General features: G+C 34.2%; 1 protein-coding gene across 1 annotated transcript in view; it reads right to left on the reverse strand.

The window, feature by feature from the left end:
• Positions 1 to 5,730: 5,730 nt before the first annotated feature.
• Positions 5,731 to 24,455, reverse strand: part of LOC101746817 (calcium uniporter protein, mitochondrial) — a 154,244-nt gene continuing 135,519 nt past the window's right edge. The window contains exons 4-8 of the mRNA XM_004931932.5: positions 23,287 to 23,442; positions 11,926 to 12,087; positions 10,342 to 10,545; positions 9,328 to 9,435; positions 5,731 to 8,292 (exon numbers count right to left, since the gene is read on the reverse strand). Coding sequence (XP_004931989.1) covers positions 8,134 to 8,292; positions 9,328 to 9,435; positions 10,342 to 10,545; positions 11,926 to 12,087; positions 23,287 to 23,442 — 789 coding nt within the window. The 3' untranslated portion in view covers positions 5,731 to 8,133. The remainder of the gene's footprint in view (positions 8,293 to 9,327; positions 9,436 to 10,341; positions 10,546 to 11,925; positions 12,088 to 23,286; positions 23,443 to 24,455) is intronic.

Consider the following 24,455-nt stretch of genomic DNA (forward strand, 5'->3'; position numbering starts at 1 on the left):
ATAACACGACTGTAAATATTAACAAAATGCAAAAACAGTAACTTTTAACAAGGAGTCATTGGCTGTTTATTTGTGCTCGTGACGTCACGCGGTGCTTCATAACCGTCGTGCCACTCCATTCATAACAACAAATACGACATAATCAATTTGGATTCACTTATTCATAGCATGTGGTATAATGAAACCTGCAGTTAGTTTACATTCTCAAAAATTACCACTAAATCAAGCTATTAGTAAAATGTATGTTTTAAATAACACTTTTTTAGATGATTGTACTAAAACGCTTTATTATACCACATTATGTAACATTATGAAACTGAAATTGAAACATTATAACATTAACATTATAAGAGGAGAAACAGTATTGCACTATTACATTCAGACCAGTTTCAAAGATCAGACTGAAACAGATCAAAAAGTATTTATAATCCATGTGTTCAAACAACGCATTAATTAAATGGATTCTATTGATTAAAACAATTTCAAGGTAATCAAAATAAGGAGGGCAGTTTGTTACCTAGACTATTACTAGTCTCGGTAACAAACTGCCCTCTGTAGGAAGAAAGTATGAAATGCACGTATGTATATGTATATTTATATAAATATATAAATATATAATATATAAATATATTTTATATAAAAGTTAATGTAGATTGCAATACCGCTACCTCAATAGGGACTATAGGAATATAACAAGAAATTCTTATAAGAAGAATAATTTTGGCAATTTCAATAGGTGAAAAATAGGAAAGTCTAAACGTGTATAATAATTTATCTAAACGCATTCATCTATAAGACTAGGTTATATTTTCCAATAACTTTTAAATAGATGTTGAATTAAAATGTACAAAGATTCATTGTTAGTAAAATTATAAAATTTTATAAAATTGCATAAACTCAAATTTCTGATAGATTTGGTTAACAAATATTAATTAATAACAAATATAATTTTACAAAACAAACAATAATATATTAAATAAATAACTGATCACTAAATTAATCATTTATTAGATCGGTGAGCTCACGGCCCATCTGGTGTTAAGTGATTACCAAAGCCCATAGACATCAACATAGGACATGAGTTCTAAGTCTCCGTTTTACAGTAAAACGGCTGCCTCACCCTTCAAACCGAAACGGATTACTGTTGCTACACGGCAGAAATAGGCAGAGTGGTGGTATTTACCCATGTTGACTCACAAGATGGTAGCATCAGTAATCGGGTAGAAATAGACGGGGAATACTAAAAATCTTGAAATTTGAGACTACGCACGTTTTTAACTGGTATTTCTATTACTCTAACTCAGTTTCTTGATTCATATAAAAACAGGACCACATAAAACGAACTTCTTTGAAAATTTCCTTAACGACTGTGACGTTTTTGGTAAACTCGATTGTACCAATCGAAATATCTTCAAAATAAAGGACAAACTTTCAAGTATTTTGTGTAGTTATAAATGCCGACCTGGAGAAACCTGCTACTAGTTCATCACGGAGATTAAACTAACCCAGACCGAGTTGAAGGGATAAATATTTATTTATCATAATAGATCATTGGGTAGATCTTCAGAAATTCAAGATAATATTTCTTAAACGTTGGCAAATTAATGAATTCGAAGAAATTCTAATTAGAAGAAATTAAAATTATTAAGTTTAGCTTATTAGTAATTGTGTAAATTTTCCTAAAGGCACTTTACAGTACAACGGTAGCAAAAGAAGCTGTAAAAAAATTTGCATATTTTTCGCGAGTTTCTTCACTTTCGCTTGATATGAAAAGCTCGTTCGATTTGTTAACATTTTACATAAATTATTACGTTTCCTGTATTTTTGTCTGATAATCAATCATTACATTCTAGCAATCGTAAAATTTTGTGCCTTTAGAACTTCACTATTTAATATTTTCTAGATTTAAATTTTCGTGGATTAATTTCGCGATTATTTTACAATATTTTAAATTTTCCGCCACTTCAAATACTAACAATTTTAAAACGATATATTTCGTGGTCACAGGCGTCGCGAGATTAAATCACAATATAATTTATCATGTTCATCACAACATGATAAGCCCGATTATACTGAAGAAGCAATAGAAAGTCCTAAGGTTGTGTTTACCATTGAGAAAAACAAATACTTAATTCCAAACAAAATAAACACGATGGTTCGGTATTTCGTATTCGTTATCGTTTTCAAGATTCCTTGATTAATTTTCTAACTTGGGCCTCTATCTAGTTTTTGCAACTGACTTTATATTAAAATTATATCTCGAACGGAGCGCATGTTTTTTCTTTGTTATTAACCTTTTCACTAAAGACTTGTCATGAAATTCGTGTTCAGGACTTTATAAAAAGTAACATAAATTTGAAATTTGTCTGAACAAAATTAATACTTCTGACGCTATTGGTACTACGTAACATCTAAATATTCAATTCAGATATTTTGTAGCGATTCGAATCGAAAAATCTCAACACATAAACTGCAGCTTTGCTTTACTTAACACTATGTGTATATAAAGATTTTATATAATTTCATAATAAATAGATAGAAAAACCTTTAAATATTACGACTCTAAGAAGGCAAAATAGCAAATCACTAGAGAAAGCCAATATTGAGCGAACAGTGACGTGCCTTAATAGAATATTAGATAACATGAAAGTTATATTTACAAGATTAAGGCCTTATCCCTATGTACTATAAATTTTATAATATTTATTTCCTAAATTAAAAACTAAATTACTTTTTTTAGGTTTATTTAATCTTTTCATTTTTCGGTAGTTTAGGCCTATTTTTTCACGTAACTTAATTTTTTATGTTCTCAATTGTAACGAAAACTTTGAACGTAATTTTCATCAACACGAAGACGTCCGATTAACTTAAAAACTTGCACACGTATCAAGGACCCGTGACCTACCTACCCAACTAATTACCTACGAGTATGCAAAGCACTGCTCTTGCTAGGGCTAGGAAATTAGCCTAGTAAGCTATCTCATGTTGAGCTCGTGAGCTCACACTAGCAGGCAGAGCGTAGTTGAAATAATCCCCTAGGCCACCAGCGAATAGGTAGGTAAAAACATACAATAGTTTCATTACATTGACCCTAATATTAAGATCCTTCAGGTCACCAAGTTAAAAAGACTACGGTTTTAATTGAATATGCAATTTCGAAAAGGGCACATCTCTGAAAATGTAAAATGTTCAGGTAATGAAAAAAAACTGATTATTTTCTTAAGCAGTGTAAAATTTTAAATATTATAAAATAACTTTTGAGATATATTTTGGTGTTAATTAGCAATTGAAAATGACTGGAATTATTATAAAATAGGTGTAGGTAAGCCTCAAAAGTACATGTATATGAAAAAACGTATTTGACAAAATATGCGACATGTGCCCTTTTCGAAATTGCATATTCAATTATTAGAACGAATTTCTATCGAAGCGTGCTGTTTTAGTTATTAAACTACACTTATCGGGAGGGCTGAGCGATCTGTGGTCTGATCTTAAGGGTCAATTCTACGCAGATTCTCAAAGCCATGTTTGAACAGACCATGTGAAAAATAATTCAGTTGAGACACATACGTCCCCCCACACGCTAATTAGCTATGAAATTATAACGTGTTAGTTACGTATAATCTTAACGTTATCTTATATCAAAGATTTTACCATGATTTTTACTAGCTGACCCGGCAGACTTCGTAGTGTCTCAATCGAAAAATAAAATACCTAAACTTTTGTATAAAATAAACTTAAAACCAACAAAAGGAATCCGTCCGACGGGGGACACATCAAAGGAAAAACTAAATTGTTATTTGTATTTAATTCCGAAGATTTTCATATTTATTTACCTTTTAAACCTTCTCTGGACTTCCACAAATAAATCAAGACCAAAATTTGCTAAATCGGTCCAGCCGTTCCCGAGTTTTAGCGAGACTAACGAACAACAAATCATTTTTATATATATAGATAGATGATCGAATTACTTCTTTTTTAGCACCTAGAGTGTTGCCTGTTGTTGTGTTGAAGTGCCTGTCGTAATTAGATCTCAATCGATTGATGGAACAACTCGAGTAAGTAGAAATCGATTATCACTTAGTATGTTTTATAGATGCGAGTTTTAAATCGTTGGAGGGAAACAAGAGGGAGTTCTCAGATCCTTCCTTAAAAAAAAAACGAATAAAGTGAAGAAGAATTAAAAAAAATAAAATTCTTGTATATTCTTTTGTAAAGTTAACACAATTGGACTATTTAAAGACTAAAGTTGTGTTTAATTTTAGCACAAATACTACAGAGCGTAACTGTAGATATAAACAGATGATTAAAAGTCAATAAAATATAATTTTTTTAAAGTAAAATTCGAAGAGATTTTTTACGTAAACGTAATACATTATAGGGCCTTATTAGTTACAATAACTTCATCAAAGTTTCCATACCTCTAGGATACTTGAAACGACCTAAATATTTGATCATCGATTGTTTAGGTTCTTAGTGTAGATCAAACGAGATGATAGTCTACCTGCCTATACACGCACAAGCCCGCCGCCGTCGAACGGTGGCCAAGGAGGCGGACCTCGCCCAAGCCCTGACCCACTAAGTGTTTCAGGTCCCCCTCACATGTCGGTTTGGTAACCGGTGAAGGGGGCTGGTTTTAACCCAGCGAGGTATTCCGTAGGATAACCCATTCTAACCGGCGCCATCTAGGCGGGCTCCGGACAGCCTGCCGACCGAGAGGGCTGGTGGTCGTGGCGCCGACGACCGCCAGTCCGGCATCCCGAGGAGGAAGGTGATGGGAGAGATGTACTCCGCAATAAACGCTTCACTCTCCCCCCTTTGCCTTTCATGAGTTGTGTCTCATGCGAGGTTTGGATGCTGGTTGTTGAGCGACAGGAGGTTTTAGTCGGTTCGACTCCGACATGCCCCGCCCGCCAGCCTGACAAAAAAAAAACCTGCCTATACAAGCGAGATCGTGCACAACTATCCACTTTGAGACATGAGGTCGATTTCAAAGACGAACAAGGCAGGACGGTGGTACCACGCGGCCTCAAACATCTCCTGCAGTTTATATTATGCTCTACGCACTGTATTTTGGCAGAATACAAAATGCCCTACCTCCTAAAGTATTTTCAATTCATTAAATATTCAATTTGCATTGAATATTATAAATTTTCATACATACATCTTAACTACAAAATTATCGACTAATTGTGTATAGTTAGACATGTCTGTTATCTTAACCGTATTTGGACTGAAAAACTGCATTTTTTCACATTTAAATTCACAGCCAAATTTTTACAGCTTGTTTCTTTGGATTTACTTCTAATACGTTTTTTTTTTACTTATTTACATTTTGGACGCGAGCGCCTCTATTTAAATACACTGATTTACAAAAGATCAAATTTTATGAATACAATGTTCTTTAATTTCAACAATCAAATTAAAGATTTATTATAACAATATTATATAAATGAAATACGTGGAACACCTAAAAATGTTCCAATGCTAATGTAAAAATAAAGTATGTAATTCTAACAACAATCTTTACTTATCTTTACTTTGTGTTCTGGTATCACTAACAGCTGTCAAAAATTCTATAACAATGAAGATAGGATGTTGTTTTTGATTTTTTTATAACCCTAGTCAATTAAGTTATAAAAATGCAAGATGAATAAATTGTCCCACAAATTAACAATATTCATAGAAAAGAGTTAGTAAAATATAGACATGTTAAATGAAAAAAAAAAATTGGATACGATATGAATTTAATAATGACCGACTATAAATCTTTACATAATCTTGTTCATAGGAAAAAAAGCCTCAAATTGTTAATCACTAAATCGCCAATAACGAAGCAACAAAGAGTCTAAACAAAAAAAGTACCTACGGTTTTATTGATATTTTAAACTTGAGTAGTCTGGTACTTTGCTTATCGAAAAAAAACGTAAACACTGCACAAAGAAAAAACAACAAAAAAATTATTTAAATACTGAATACTTTTTCGCTGACCAATGAGGTCAATTCGACATCAAAATTATCAAAGTTCTATTCTAGAACAATCTATAGTGTAACAGACATAAACTAAAATATTCATATTTTAATCTATGATAAAAACGAGACTAAAAGACTAATAATTACTTAACAAGTCTTTGAAATGATTTGGCAAAAAAAAGGAAACTACTTCCGAATGAAATACCGGGTTGGTATATCAATCGAGTTTCGAGTTTTGTGATAGAACTACATATTTATTATTAGTAAAGACTAGATTCGTTAAGTCTACGCACTTATTAATCATAAAAATAAAGGTGAAATCGTTTTATCACACACTAAAAATCTACATGACGAGGAGTGAAAGGTTATTTGGTTTAAGCTACATTTTTGCAACTTTACAGGAAAGCAAAAATTATGATATTTATTGTTTATTAATAATACAATATAATCTATACAAATAAATAAAATTGGAGTGTCTGTTTGTAATAATAAAATAACCACTTTTTACTAAATGCGTAAATATGTATAAACACAGTACATATACCAAAAAACTATTTTTTTATTTATTTTGTCCGTCTGTCTGTTTGTTCCAGCTAATCTCTGGAACGGCTGAACCGATTTTTACGGGACTTTCACTGATAGATAGCTGATGATATAAGGAGTAACTTAGGCTTAGTACTGAGTACTTGTTAGACTAGCTTCGCCCCGCGGTACGACAATAACGGCGGGTAGCATGGTCAGACTCAGCTAGTTATTAATATAATTATGATATTTTTCCAAATTTTAAATATTACAATTTGGAAAATATCTTATAACAAAAACACTTCTTCAGCTATTTCAGTGAGGTGAACTTAATTGAAGTTCAATTATAAAACATCGAATAGTTGATACTGAAACGGACCTTTGATTACATTAGATAAATGTCGGCTTTGAGTGAAATGCGAGCGCTTAAACCAAATTGCCCTTCACCTGTCGATATCAGTTCAAAAAGCAATGTGGTTATTATTTCAAATTAAATCACTGCACTTATTAATATATGGACGAATAACACGAATTGAAATAAAAGTATATTCCATATTTTTTTCTATTCTTGAAAAGAAGTATTTAAATTATCAGACGTAGGATACAAAGCCACAGAGGCTCTTCTCGTCTTTTTATTATTTTATTTTTGTAATAATTAAATAACTTACAAGCCTTTGATCACATATAGTATGAATCCTTAATAAATTACAATCGATTTAACAAATATAAAGTTCACTAAAACTTACGTATGCATTCAATAATCGATTAAGATCTTAATTAAAAATATAGGAAACAATTTTACTGAGCATAAATTTCAAAATTCTAACTAAATTATATATATTTTTTTTAATATAAAAAATTTCAACTAATTTTAAAATTATACCTGTAATACATTTTGTGATTCAGTAGATCAGTGGCAAGAATTAATATTTTAAATTTTGATATTCATTCACGTGCCAAAGTACTGTAATAAGTCTAATCATCACACATTTGAAAAACTAAATTTACCTAAAAACCCAAAATCACAATTAATTTCGAACAATACAAACTTCATGCACGTTAGATTATAATTGAATACTAAATTAGAAGTATTAATTTTCAAATACTCGATGAAAAAATCAAAACACAGATTACACAAAGAAACAAAAAAGGCGGGCTTTCAGAATACGAAATTGCCCGGACCGAGTTTGCGGGAATACTCCAACAATACACTGATTGTTCCACTTTTACTGATCTATTTATTTTATATATTTTGACATATGACAAAACAAAATGGCGCCAGTAACAAATCAATATTTCGATTGAAAAAAAAAAAAGGAAAATTAGCGTGATGTTTGAGTTTAGCAATAGGATTTGTGAAACATGGACGTTTCGACTGTCAACTTTAGTTTTTAATTCCTATTCCATCTAGCTCTTAAGAGGACACTCGCTCCGAATCAACTCATATGTTGAAAACCCGGCCAAATTAAAACTGTTAACGTTCACGGAAAAACTTTTTTTTTTGATAAATGTTCATCAGTGCTGCCACCATACAAAAAAAAAGCAACATCAACGATTCGAAAGCGTTCTATTTTCAAATAATCGAAAAATAGCGCGCTTCATTACATAACTTTGCTAACGAGAGTGATTCAGCAAATATTACGTGATTTTCATTTTCTTGCTGGTCTCTTCGAGCATGTCCTTGATTTTGGTGAGCGGTGACCTTCTGTCGTCGGTTGTCTTCTCGACGTACATCGAGGGTAGGTGGATTTGGAGCGGGTCGCGGAGACGAGCGAGGTCTTTTTCTAATTTTGCTATCTGTAAATTAACAGTACGATTATAACGAGACCCAATATTCAAGGGCGGCGCTCGTATTCGATACTTGGACTATTAGTCTATAGTATTGATAAATTAATATTGATCTAGTGCATATCTATATGTATAAAAATGAGTTGCTGTTCGTTAGTCTCGCTAAAACTCGAGAACGGTTGGACCGATTTGGCTAATTTTGGTCTTGATTTATTTGTGGAAGTCCAGAGGTTTAAAATGTAGATAAATATGAAAATACTGGGAATTAAATAAAAATAACAATTTTGTTTTTCCTTTGATGTGTCCCCCGTCGGACGGATTCCTTTTGTTTGTTTAAGTTTATTTTATACAAAAGTTTAGGTATTTGATTTATCGATTGAGGCACTACAAAGTAGGCCGGGTCAGTTAGTCAAACTATAAAAAATATCTGAATAATCATTACGAAAACAAGACAGATGAATTCCAACATTAGAAAAATAAAACTGTAGCGTCTTTTCAAAACATCACACAGTGACTATGTTATAAACAAAATTTAATATTAAATAAATTTAAAACTATACTTTCGCAAAAATCATTACTCGTGTGCACGGAACAGATAATATACCAAATAATAATGTTTTACCATTGTATATTGTATAATACCATAAATGTAACAGGTAACTTAGGTTTCCTTCTGTAGTTGAGAAGATGCGCTGATTGTATAACATAAACACATTACAGGTTTGTAATGAAAACCCGACGAACATAATCATAGTTTGTACTCGTAGTTTAGTATTCCGTTTGTAATGTAAGATTTTCAAGTGTAATCAATTTTAGTGGGTGGTAAAAAAATTTAATTATATATATGTTATATATATAGTATGATTTATAAGTATAATCAGATGTGTTATACTGTAAATATTGTATGATTTTGAATCTTAATCAACTACATACACAGGTGCTATTGTAAATATTTGTGTTTGTAATCTGGGATATTGAAGTGTAATCAGATGTGTTATCTTGTAAGATTTTGAAGTGTAATCAAGAACAATCTACAATACTAACCTGATCTTTAAGATTATTGTATTGGTTAATATCGAGCCCGATCTTCTTTGCCTTCTTGTGTAGCATCAACAGATGCTGTCGATCTTTGACATCGGGCAAAATGTACTCCTGAAAGAAAAAGAAAAAAAGATATCTTTAATAAGTTAAAACAAAGTATCTACTATTTTAATGGTAAATTTTTTGTTTCCGACTGCTTATACTATAATGAAGTATAACGCCTCTAATGTAGATATTTTCTTAAATAATTGTAATTCGGATAATTTCTTAAACCATTGATAACAATAAAAGTTTTTACCCTCAACACAGCCGGCTGTCGCTATAACCCTGCGTCATTTTTTATTTGTTACATTATTTTTGTATTGCTTAGTTGGCTGGACGAGCTCACGGCCCACCTGGTGTTAAATGGTTACCGGAGACCATAGACATCTACAAACGAAATGCCGGCATCCACCTCGAGACAAGTATTGTAATAGAGATATAAGTTCTAAAGTCTCAAGTATAGTTACAACGGCTGTCCCACCCTTCAAACCGAAACGCATTACTGCTTCACGGCAGAAATAGGCAGGGCGGTGGTACCTACCCGTGCGGACTCACAAAACTTACCAACATTAATAACTTGGATACTTGGTAGATAATTCGTTTTTTTTTTCCTAGAACTCCTAAAACTTTTTTCCAAGAAGTAATTTTATTTGTAATTAAAAAAAATTATTTGTATTTTGTAATTTTGTTTTGAATAGCTAATTTGGCGGCTCGCTCGCTATGTACATTAATCCGAGTTTGCTGATTGCATATACAATAATTTAGATTACAATCCAGATCAGACTTAGATACTATTTGTACGATTTAGTTAATATGTAATGTACCGTAATGATTGTGATTTGTTTTGTACGTCAATAAAAAAATAATAATTAAAAATAATAATAATAACATCGCGTCTTATTGGTGTTAGTGTAAATAACAATCAGATAAAATCGAGTGGTATGTAATTAATATCTTTGACAACACTTTACGCACCTGTTTAGTTAGAACGAAGTAAGCATACGCCGCCATAGCCGTTCCGTATGTTACGAAGTAAGTGACGGGCTCCATGATGTCCCAGGAGTACTCCCACCATGTCAAACGGGCCAGAACGCCGAACTGAACTCCCATCAGGCCAAGACCGAACCACGTTAGAGCGGAAGTACGACGCGAAGTCTCAACTTCGAGGCTCCTACGTTTCTGCAAATAAATTGAACTTCTCTATAATACAGAGTGTTTTGAAATGCGTCGTAGAAGAGTGTATTTTTTTTATTGCTTAGATGGGTGGACGAGCTCACAGCCCACCTGGTGTTAAGTGGTTACTGGAGCCCATAGACATCTACGACGTAAATGCGCCGCCCACCTTGAGATATAAGTTCTGAGGTCTCAAGTATAGTTACAACGGCTGCCCTATCCTTCAAACCGAAACGCCTTACTGCTTGACGGCAGGGTGATGGTACCTACCCGCACGGACTCACAAGAGGTCCTACCACCAGTAATTACGAAAATTATAATTTTGCGGGTTCGATTTTTATTACACGGTGTTATTCCTTCACCGTGGAAGTCAATCGTGAACATTTGTTGATTATGTATTTCATTATAAAAATTGGTATCCGCCTGGGATTCGAACATCGGTGCATCGCTCAACACGAATGCACCGGACGTATTGTCCTTTAGGCCATGACGACTATAATGGTATTTTACGAACAGTTAATTCTGACTGAGAAATACTAATCAACTGGCGTTTTAGTTAAAATCGGTGCATCATTATACATGAAACCTCAAATTCTAACATTATTAAAAGACGAGAATGTGCCCCGGTCGATTCAATCGATTACTCAAAAATGTCTTTTAGTGTCCTTTATAAAGATATTCAATAGCAGAGTTTATTATTTGTATGTTTAATATCATCTACAGAATTTAAATCACGGTAACAAGTAACTTTAAAGGCAGTGATAATGATACCTTTTGTTGAAAATTCAAACTGGAAAGAATAAGTACATTGCGGTAGCAATAGGCAGGATGGTAGATACTCCCGTGTGGATCATAATAGGTATTTTCGCTAGTAAATGCAAGTTGGCGATCTCTTCCGAGGTCAACAAATTTGGATGGTAACGACAAAGGTAAGATCTTCCACCGAGCGAGCAAAATCGCTCATCTTGAAATTGTCGTTAGCGAGATTTAGGTATCTGTCAAATATCTTCTTTTCTATCATAACAACCGTCATACAATTTTACGATTTTTGGTTTAAAATCAAAATAATATAAGCAGAATAAAAATCAATATAAAAAAAAATAACAAAACAAACTTTATGTGTACAAAATATATTAAACAAATAAATAAATTGTGGCGGTAACCATCACAGAACACAAGATATTTGACAGATACCTGAATCTCGCTTACGACATTTTCAAGATAAGCTTGCATATTTACATGTTCCGAACAACCACATTCAGACGTCGGTCTACCGAGCAAATATCACCCGCTCAACGGAAGATCTTCCCTTTGTCCGTCTAAGCCTTCCCAAACATATAAATAAATAAAAAAAGCAAACTCTGCTGTTAAGGTATTTGTACTAACGTCTTCGAGAGGTTGTAACTCGGTGTTAATTTTCTCCAGCTGCGCCCTCAGTTCCCTCTCCTTCCTTATCTGGTGCTCCCTCACGTTCAGAGCCTCGTACAGTTGATTCACCAAATTCCTGACGTCACTCAACTGAGTAACCTCTTCCATGCTTAGACGCTCCTGAAAACGAAAACCGCTTTAATACTTTACATAGGGGCCGAAGCTATTTTCGAGTTTCTAAAGATAGATTTACGTGGTTTTAGTTCGACTCAATGAACGCGCGAAATTTACCCAAAAATATTTATTTCGTACAAGTTTCTCTTCAAGGACTCTCAATCTCAATCGTAAACTAGAATTTATGGATTAAAGAAATAAGTCCGCATCAAAGTATTCGCCAAACAAGAGGAGACAGATATACCAGTAATGTTTATTAATATTATACCCAAAGCTTTCGTCATTTATGAATAAACAATTATGTAAGCATTGTTAATGTAATAGTAATTATACTTTTTCGGGTTAAGTAAATTAAGAGAAAGAGAGAGAGAGAGTATTCTTTATTGTACACCAAAAAAACAAATAAACAGTGCGATACATTAAAAACAAAAAGTACAATTGGCGGTCTTATCGCTAAAAGCGATCTCTTCCAGACAACCATCAGGTGGACAAGAATCATTTGGAAACGAACTACGCGCGGTGTACCATTCCAGTGAAATACATATACATATATGTACACATACATATACACATACATATCTCTGTAAATATACATAAAATTAATACAAAGTATTATAATATAATAATAATTATTAGAAATAAAAAATAAATAAATTAAGTTTAAATTTTGCTTCTTTACACATAAATAAGAATAAGCAATTTACATATAAAAGATACTTAAAATACCTTTGAAACATATAAAATTTAAGTAGATACCAATTTCAGAAATCTACCTTATCACATATTAAATCGGTTGACTAGTATTTAAAAAATGTTAAGTGTAGGTTTCGAGTTTTAAATTTATATTCGTTAGTGAAATTAAGCTAATTTACCTAATTTTTTAAATGTTTCTTTTTTTTCATTAACTGAGTAGATGAGCACGTGGTTGTAGGGGTCAAGAGTCATTGTAAGGTGAATGCCGGCAACCAACTTAAGACACGGATGAAAATTACATAACATTTTTTTTTTAAAACCGGACTACATGTTTGCTTCGAGACAGAAATTCTTAATATGGTGGTTGGTACCTGCACGTGCGGGCTCAGAAAAGGATCGGTATTTGACCTACCTCTCAAATCTGACGGCAATAATTTTTCGTGAACAGAAGACACGTACAAAGTGCCGGATTAAATATATTCCATCAAATTACACTTTTAAAAAATATTTCGACAGAAGAAAGCGGAATTGTCGTAACTTGAAAAAACCAACTTAACACCAGAGCGCTATGGTAAAAAGTGGTTTAGCTCAAAATGCAAGTTACGACATTTTCGCTTTCTCCCGTCAATTTAATTCCCTAATTTAAAGACGAAATAAACATCATACCCGTTATAGTTTCAATACAGATCTGCGGTTACATTCAAGACAGTTTGTTTACGGAAGAAGCCGCTCTTGTAATATGTAAGAGGGATACGCGGATTAACGTTGTAAATTAGAAATTGATGCTATAGTTGTTATGTCGGTAATAACGTAGTTACACGTAAATTACAGTTCGGAGATTGTGTCTGTGCTCTATATCTTAATCTTAATACGTTTTAGAATATGATGAATGAATAGTGAAGTGTTAGCAAATTGAGACTTTACATAATCCGTTATTCAAAAAACTATCTTGAAGACTATTAGAAAGCTATTAGACTATCTTGAAGGCCTAATGCATACACATTCTTCTGAGAATGAATACCTTATGGTATTTGTTAGTATTTTCTTAAATATTGCCTTTGTAGACATATGAGCCACGTGATGTTAAGCAGTCACCGGTGCATATTGACTTCAGTATTATAACGGTATAACTAAGCCAGCTATATACCTATAGCATGATTTTTTACAGTATATATGACGTCGGAACAATCCATTTACTATATGTTTGAATAATTTGTATGTAATGTCACTTTTTTTTTGAGCCTTTAGAGGCTATATCAGCGTAGCCTTAACTAGTAGGTGAGCTCACGGGGCTCAAACCTGATGACGTTGCTAATTTTTTTTTATTGCCCTTGTAGGCAGACGAGCATACGGCCAACCTGATGGTGAGTGGTTACCGTCGTCCATTGACTTCAGTAATGCCAGGGGCAGAGCCAAGCTGTTGCCTACCGCTAACACGAACCCTAGCAAGAGCCGTGCTTCGCAGAATCTACCACCGGATCGGAAACGCGACCCACTGAGATCTGGCGAGAAACTCATTGAACTGTGTCTGAGGGCTAATTTACGAACGACGATCGGTGCTTGAGGTACCTAAAAGAATCGTTAGTGGATCGGGAGGATCCGAAATGACGTGTTTAGGGCGACGTCGACTGCTTCCCATTCTGTCCGCAGGATCGGGAATGTAGTTACCGGCGGCCACGATGAGAGGGTTCTCGTGTCGTGCCGCTTTATCGAAGTGGAATGTACTCATGACGCTTTCAAACCCACAGTATAAACCCGTATGAAAGGTTTTAATCAATTAACAACCATAAATATAATGGTCGTTCTATATAATCTCAAACAGATACAAGATCTGAGCTGAGAGCTTGCATTAAGAGCAATATAATGAAACAAGCAAGCAGTCTGTTTGTTAACAATTAGGTATAAAGTTAATACCTACCTAATTGTCAACTTCTCTTAGTTAAATCATTCTGTCTGAAATTTATAACAATCGCTAAAGTAACAAGGTTACGTAAAATATCTTGTTTTCTTTCCACACTATCGTTCTATAGCTCGATTATGTAGATTCCCTGTAGCTGCCCATAAGATAATAATATCGTATAATGTCTTCACGCAAATTCAGATAAAGTTATTCAGATTATGATTCCGTCTCATAAAAAAATCTGAAATAGAGAAAGCTCTTTTGGAAAAATGTTTTAATAAACTATTTGACCCATACAGAATGTAATATCTAATCGTACCTTTAATCGACCTTGACCTCTAGCTATTCCTGGTTACTAATACCACATCATTCATTCTTCTAAATTATGAATACTCTCACCCGCTTTCCTATTATGATTTAATAATAAAAAACGTTGCATCGCTCCGATATTGATGACTTCCATTAGATGTCTGAAACGTGGTCGCTCAAATTACAAGATACCTGGAAAATCGATGCCTTGAAGAGGTGGTGTTGGAGACGACTGCTGAAAATTCCGTGGACAGCGTTTCGGACCTCAAGGAACTTCGTATACAGAATAGTCATTCGTCGACTGTTCAACTACGAATTCTCAAGTTCTTTGGGTACATCTCCAGAAAGAAAGATTCCATGGAGAGACTTGTATAAAAGGCAGAAGACCTCGAGTTGGATACCCCACGCTCTTTTCAGCGCCTCCTATTCGAAAATATAATTATGATAATTGAACAATTACAGTATGTATAATAATCGCACAATTTTATTAGTTATTATACTTATTATATCACATTATTGCATGAATAAACAAAATAACTTAAATCTAAACCCGCCATTTTTTCCTGCGATATAGTAGAACGCAAGTAAAATTCATTAATTCATTAATTGACATCCGTAGCAAAAACTATACTTAAAATTAGAAAAAAAAAACTATTTGGCTCGAGGTCGAATTGTCATCTGCAATGTGGCCCGGCTATCAAAATATTTACTCACCCCTGGTCTAATGCAACACATTATTAATATAGACTTTGCAGTGGGTATGAATATTTCATTCTGGTTTATGGCACTTTCAGAGTCATGGCTTTCGGGGTGGAGGTCCTATTAAGCGGAACGATATCATAAGGAATTTTAAAGCAAATTGTTATTTTCATAAATTATGACTTTATAAATGGGAAAGATGAAGATGTCGCAAAACTTCGAAAACATTTAATAACAATTAAATGAGTATAGATAAAGAGATATACTATTACTCTTGTCTTATGCTACTTATTGAGATGCAACAAAAATTTAGAATGTTTTAATTTGATAATTTATTCTTACTCCTAACGAAGAATGTATATTTAACGACTTGGTCTCAAATACTAGAGCAGCACCCTTGGTCCTAGTACTCCTTATCGGTTGTCATCTTCTAATCTGCTATTACGGGTTGATAACAAGCCGCATATCTGCAGCTAATCCTCTTTAGGAATAGAAGGTTTTGTGTTAACAAAGAAGAGTAGACATTCAGATAGAGGGTTAACACGGAATAGTAATCAATATCTGAACCATAATAATAGTTAAGGTCGAACTCTCAATTGTAAATAGACTGTTTCTCCCTTTAGACCAGAACGTACTAATTCCACTACCACTACTCACTATCTCTCACTACTAAATATGAGAGATAAATATATTATGTATGTTACATCAGACATTAAGGTAATGCAATGAATTATAGTTTAAATAAATAGCTGCCTTATTCATATAATAGGATCAAAGAACAGATGATAAATGAAAAGCATCCATTACTTCTGGCCGGTTTTGGTTCGGAATTAATTAATCTATAGTAGTCTGAAATTGCTAAATCATCCTTTTCATTTTTCAGATCATAACCTATATTATTATTAAATTTTCAATACAAATAAGTACTTTTATTGGATTATTTACTATTTTATTATTTTTACTATTTTTTTACCAGGTACTATTTTTCCTATTTTATTATTTACTATATAGTAATATACTATAGATAAGCATCTTATTTAATAGCTCGGTTTATCACGAAGAGGAACGAACAAGTACATTCATTAGTACTAGTAAAAACTCTTTCTCGAATAACGCCTAGACCAATCTGTAATTTGTTCAACAAATCCGAAGGGAAGACGAATTTATTAAATTCCTGTGATTTATTACGAGTGATTTACGATGGATCGAAATTGGAATATTTAAATTAGGCCCGTCGCTTTTCCATTAACGCCGTCCCTTGACAATTACGGTAGTTTTTTTTACGTATCCAAATTTCTTTTCTTCTTCATTTTAATCGTAATCAAACTCGTAAATCGTAAATCGTAATCGTACTCGTAAATCGTACTCGTAAATTGTAATCGTAATCAAATCATTTTAATCGTAATCACCAAGAAGTAAATAAAGTTCTCTTCGTCTTTCTCTCATTCTTCTCAGTCGTACGCACTGTCAGGAGAGTGATCGTGGTCATCATTTCGGGTGGCAGTGCGCTTCACCAGACGTCGCCATTCCTCGGAGGAGGAAAATCATGATATACCCACATAATGTTTCAAAAAAGATGTCTAAATGTTTTGTGTATGTCAGGCTGTCAACAAAGATAAGTTAAAGTTATTCGGTATAGAGGTAACTGAACATTGTTGAGAGTGATGCCCTGTATTATCTTGTTATTCTAGATACGGGGTTGTGGGGACACCCACTCTTAAATGGTTTAACGGAGCCCGTCAACGTCACCTTGAAACATGAGACTGAGGTCTCAATTGTTTAATTTTGTTGTATTGGAAATTGTAATCAGGCACCTAGGGTGATACCTACTCGCACGGGCCTACAAAAATACCCTTTTTTTGGGTCAGGAGGAAATCGCCAGACCAGGGATGGCGAGCGGGGTATGTCAGAATCGAACCGACTAAAACCTCCTGTCGCTCACAACCCACGTCCGAACCTCGCATGAGACAAAACTCATGAAAAGGCAAAGGAGAGAGAGTGAAGCGTTTAGTGTGGAGCACATCTCTCCCTTCACCCTCCTCCTCGGGACGCCGGACCGGCGGTCGTCGGCGCCACGACCACCAGCCCTCTCGGTCGGCAGGCGATCCGGAGCCCGCCTAGATGGCGCCGGTTAGAGTGAGTTATCCTACGGACTACCCCGCTGGAGGTGAACCAGCGTGGGTCGAGGATAGCCGGCCTTCCATCACCCGCATACAAAATACCCTAGCACTCAGCAACTAGGAAAATTCATAATTTTATAACTTTTTATTTATTATAATAATACATGTAAATAATATAATAGAAACTGCGGAAATGTAATACATGGTAATTCGGGCCCAAATTAGGATCCCCAGTATTATCGGAACTGGAAATTGATGCACATACAAGATATACGTTTAAATAGATACATGTGTAGATATTAAACACTCAGACAAAGAGCAAAGAAGTCATTGCCACCGGAATGTTTGACCGATGTAGGAATTGAACCTGCGATTTTCGGCTCATAAATCAGACGCACTAATTACTTCACCACGTTTAACACGTTACGTGCTATCGTGTAAGGTCCTCGTAAACACGACAAAATTACGTGTTTATTCAAAAATAAATGTCGTTAGATTTCGTGATAGCTCTTATTATTAGTAGCAATAAAATGAAATATTGATTGAGTTACGTTTGTTTTCAAGCCGTAAATACGGTAAATATAAGCTGTTAAGCAAACGACGAATGCATCTAATGCACGCAGAGTGCAATTAAAACTTCCAGTGAGACGGAAAAGTTAAGACTTAATGAGATCTGTCTCAGTCGGAATTCGAATTAGCTTTTCAGAAGGAATGGCCTTTTTGTTGATAAAATACATATATTCATTGCTTCTTTTCTTTATGTTTATTTTAGAAATAGTCTGATTTAGCTGCTGTGCACGCACGAACGCATCTTAATCACCAATCAATCTTTCAAAAAATACTTATTATCTGTAGTGATGTAATTTTAGACTGAAACAAATGAAAAACAATATCTGACTGATGAAAATAATGGTTCTAGATAGTAGGCATGATTTCTGCGACAGTGACTAATGAATGATATGACGTTGGAGTTTAGACCATATCAAAGAACCTTGATATATCATTTCAAAGAACATCTATTGATTTACATCTGCTCAGCTTGAAGTGTAAGCTGATAATCTATCAATTAAGTAATTATAAGAGAAATTGAAAACCAATCAGGCCGCACCCAACGTCAAAACTTCAAGGTTCTAAACAGATTGGTGGTAAATAATTTTTTCTTCGTTTTTGCATCTCTATGATGATTTTTCATAAAGCTATGCAGCACGCAATATTGTTTGGATACAATGTTGGACGAACACGGGTGTTCTCAAGCCGTTCAATAAACACGTAAACACTAACATAGTTGTTCCAATGTAATATCTTTCAGAATACACAAAGTTGTTTTGTTTATTGCAACATCGCGGCAAAGTACGTAATGACATTGTTGAATGAACACTGGAGATATGTGTTATGTTCAAATGAGATTACCGTGAGTAAAATGTTGCATTCATATTTGAAAGGTCTTTATTCTAAAACGACGTGGCCTTTAGTCTCACGTGGACCAAGTTAAACATCGGTACGCGGTCAAAAGATTAGGTAGGATCTGTTTTAATTGGACGAAAAGAAAAACAAAAAAAAAGGTTGCGTGTACTTATGTACGCGCGTAAGAAGTTATACTTTATTTTTATTAAATTTATTTCTTTTTTCTTATTTAAATTTTAATCAATTTGAAAAAAATCGATTAACATCCTCAAACACGCATATTGGACATCCCTTTTCTTGACATCGTATAAATTCGGTTATTCTCGGTACGGTTCGGAAAGTTCACCTGTGGCTATATTCAGACTCGCCAAGTTACGTCGGTCGTATTGTAATGAGCGATTTAGTGGGCAACTTCATTCTGTTAATTTTGTGTCACGGTGCGCGCGCATCGTAAAATTTCACTCTCATCAATTTTTCATAACGCGCCTAAAGAAGTATCACTTCAATAAATATAGTCACTCTCATTTAAATACATCACAACTCATTGAATGTAAGAAATCGTGGTGAGAGCCCATTACATAATAAAGTGTACGTAAAATAGATGAGAAATAAAAAAAAAAATCGTAAACCAAATGTCGAACTATATCCGGATGTTGATGATATTTACCACTACTTGTGTCAAGAAATTTTCACGCGCCTCACTCATATAAATTACTCCAATCAACGCGGTTTTTTTTTTCAATTTGTTGTAATTGTCTCTTGCAATCACAAAGTTAATTGAGCGTGCGATCCGTGTGTACAGAAATGCCGATCAATCAACCGCACCAATTAGGTTAAGTGGATACCGCAAGACAGGTCCTGGTCGAGAGCTCACTCGATTTGGAGTTCACTTGACGTCCACTACTGCCAAATTCTATCTTTATATTAAATTTTATTTAATACATTACTTAATGCTTAATGAATTAATTCCGGTGGGTTTGCACGCAATTACCACACCGCTACTTGAGTGCTACTCGAGTTCCACTTGATCTCTACTTGAGTACTCAAAAGCTACCTCGAGACATAACATTTATACCTTTAATACCATATACCTTTAAACGAGCAATTCTTGTATATATATATAATCTGAATCTCGGAAACGGCTCCAACGATTTTCATAAAATTTAGTATACAGGGGATTTCGGGGGCGATAAATCGATCTAGCTACGTTTTATTCAGATTTATTCAGAAAATGTTGTTTTATTCGTGTTTTCAATAATCAACTCTTTCCGACATCTATTGGCGAATAATAATACAATTTTTTTTAATTGAGGGCAACTAACCGCTTTAAAGACGCAACAAGATGGCGTTATCAAAAAAAATCATCTAGTATTGTTTAATTGATATATCATTTTTTTTTAAATGAAAACAATAATGTTCGCATGCTGGTAAAAAACATCAACGCCATGTTGAATTGCTTATTTGTTTATGCTATTCCATTTTCAAAACTCTGCATGCAATAAAAAATGTAATGTCACAAATTCACCATACACTCGTAGTGCAGTGCGTGTCTGCAGCAATGTTAGCCGGCAATTAGGGAAAGTACTTAAGTGATTCTATAGCACCATTGTGGGTTCATTAATGTATTGTTCTGTTCGCTATCAGCTCAATTCACTAAATTAGTACTTTCAGAATACACCATTGCTATATGTACATGCGATTCACAATACCACATAACAGATAATATCTCGTGATAGGATTAGGTACGGAAATTTCTTAAACGAAAATCAGGTGACCTTTAAAATTTTATTCAATTACTAGCTGACCCAGCAGACTTCGTAGTGCCTCCATTGATAAATAAAAGACCCAAACTTTTGTATAAAATAAACATAAATCAAACAAAAAGAATCAGTCCGACGGGGGACACATCAAAAGAAAAACAAAATTGTTATTTTTATTTAATTCCGAGCATTTTCATATTTATCTACCGTTTAAACCTTCTCTGGAATTCCACAAAAATTCAAGACCAAAATTAGCCAAATCGGTCTAGCCGTTCTCGAGTTTTAGCGAGACTAACTAACAGCAATTCATTTTTATATAATATATAGATGACTTACTTATATTTAATTTTTTAACACACATTATTTATTGGCTGAATTATAAAATGTTTCCTTATTCAAAACTATTCACAGTTTAAAAACACTATTACTATTATTTAGGTCTTTTACTTTGTTTACTAGGATGTTAACGTTTGTATAGTAATAAATGGCGTTTATAAAATGGAACACCAGGGAACGATGCAAACAAAAACTTTACGTGATGCTTATAAATTGTTCTGTTCCCGGTTTAAGTTCAAACATAAATTGTACGGGAATATAGTAACACTACGTTCGTAGTAGAACATACAACACACCTGACGTTACTCTTAATCGAAAAATGGACATAACTTTTCTAATCTTGTTCAGCGCTCGAGTTCTGAATAACGTTCGGTTTCGAAAACCGATTTTAGAATTATCTAGATAAATTCTTGTATTCTTTTTTTAGCGTAACGGTAAATGGTTAGTCATTCCGCTTTAATGGTTAGAAATACCAAAGCATTATTTTATAACTAGCGGTATACCATCAGTACAAAATATTCCATAAAGCGACGTCCAAATTGTACAGAAATAACAGTAATTCTATTCTTCAAGCTTTTAATATTATATTTGTATAATGCATTCGTTCTTATACAAAACGTGTGGGTTAATACACGTACTTAGGAATGCACAGCGCATGCCTGCGCTAAGATTAAGACCAGTAATCTTCTTAAAGCGTTGAATAGAGAACTTATGTTGGAAAATCGCTTGGCGTTCGGCCAGGATTCAATTAAGATGTGACATGCGCACACAATATCTCGCCGTTTTCAATATCAATCAATCTAGAGAAAGATAATGGAAGTCATCGAAATAACATGCTTTCGGAAAATATGAACAGATATTAAAGCGTTTTTTGTGACTGACTTTTCGTAAAGATCTTATCAATCGTGGTCACTCACTGGTTATTACTATAATAGCATTGTAGTGTTAAATATTAAAACTTTATACACAAAATTAACTAAAAGTATCTTGAGCTCTCGTATTTTGTTTGATTTAGAGTTTCAATTTTAGAATAAGATGAAGTTGGCTGTTAGACAAGTGACAACCACTGCAGTCAGATTTCTAAACGTGTAAATGTTACATGATGAGGGAACAATCATATCGAGGGGTGTATGGCGATTTGGTTTAAACGACATTTTTGCAGCATTACAGGAGAGCCATTTAAAGCTTTATAATTTGGAAAAAATATCGTAACAAAAAACTAATTCGGCTATAGAACGGGGTAAGCTTAATTGAAGTTCAATTAAAAACATCGAACTGTTGATGCTAAAACTAAACAAAACAGGCCTTTCAATTAGAAAAATAAATGTAGCGTGTTATGCGAAATCTCTCTTAAATCATATACTGGTGGTAGGACCTCTTGTGAGTCCGCACGGGTAGGTACAATCGCTCTGCCTATTTCTGTCATAAACAGTAATGCGTTTCGGTTTGAAGGGCGGGGCAGCCGTAGTAACTATACTGAGGCCTTAGAACTTATATCTTAAGGTGGGTGGCGCATTTACGTTGTATATGTCCATGGGCTCCAGTAACCACTTAACACCAGGTGGGCTGTTAGCTCGTCCACCCAAATCTCTATATATAAAAATGAATTGCTGTTTTTTTTTTTTTTTATTGCTTAGATGGGTGGACGAGCTCGTTAGTCGCGCTAAAACTCGAGAACGGCTAGACCAATTTGGCTTATTTTGGTCTTGAATTATTTGTGGAAGTCCAGAGAGGGTTTAAAAGGTAGATAAATATGAAAATGCTCGGAATTAAATAAAAATAACAATTTTGTTTTCCCTTTGATGTGTCCCCCGTCGGACGGATTACTTTTGTTTGTTTTAAGTTTATTTTATACAAAAGTTTAGGTCTTTTATTTATCGATTGAGGCACTACGAAGTCTGCCGGGTCAGCTAGTAAGCAATAAAAAAAATTGCCTTTTACTCCTCGATATGATTATACTGTTGTATGGTAGGTGAGTACTAACTTGTGACGGGCTCTTAACGTAGTACTCCGTGTCGTTAATGATGAGTCGGAAATCGGTTTCCAGTAATGACTCGATGGTGTCACTCGAAGAGATCCGGACCCGCTCGTCTGCGGCCAGTGCAGCAGCACGCTCCACCCCACGGTCTTCTGCTTTCACCTGTGAAAATAAATTAACATCAACAAAATTTTAGTGGTAGGCAGCGGCTTGGCTCTGCCCCTGGCATCACTAAAGTCCATGTGCGACGGTAACTACTCACCATCAGGTGAGCCGTGTGCTCGTCTGCCTACAAGATCAATACAAAAAAAAATTAGAAATACCAATTTTCCAACAGATTTAGCTTTTTATTTATTTACACCGTTATGATGCGCACACAAATGAAATAAAACCATCGCCGAGCGTGAGCGCTCGTGAACACTCTTCACGTTACGTACATCACAAAAACAACTATTAGTAAGTATATAGCCAAACTCTCTCACACGAAAGAATATGCATAAATAATAAACAAGACGAATGTTTTTAATAATTCTGTCTTAAAGAATTTCTATTCTTATTTTCGACAATTTGAAAATATAAAGCATTCGTTCTTTATAATATCTTGATATTTCTATGCCAAATTGAATATAATGCTACTACTCGTAATATTGAATTGAAACTTAATTCTTCATACACAGCATTTCTAAGTTTAACATCTTCACTATCCTGGGATATTATTCCAGCTACACGCGAACGCGTAGGTGAGCTCACGGGCTGAGCTTGAAAGAATTTTCTAACACTAGCAAGTGCAGTGTTTCGTAGAATCTACAACCGGACCGGAATCGCGACCCACTGAGAAGATTCAGTGAGAAACTCAGTAGACTAATCTTGATTAAATTTCGGAGGTCGTTATGCCAGAGCTATTACTCAAACCAACGGGACCTTTGAACAGAGTTATCATTATGAATCTTAATTACGATAATACCTTAAGTTCATCGACTTACTTCCTCGGGTCTTAGGACGAAATGTTAACTTTATCTGGCTTATTAAGTAAATCTTAAAACATTTTAATGAGGTTCGGCTGTGAGGGTAAATTCGAAAATTGTAGATTAATAATTGTTTATATAAATATTTTAATCTCGGCTACAAATAAAAACTTTGTTGATGTTCAAAAATTGTGTATTCTGATACCAATT

Source organism: Bombyx mori, chromosome 22 (assembly GCF_030269925.1).
Source record: "Bombyx mori chromosome 22, ASM3026992v2".
Lineage (NCBI taxonomy): Eukaryota > Metazoa > Arthropoda > Insecta > Lepidoptera > Bombycidae > Bombyx > Bombyx mori.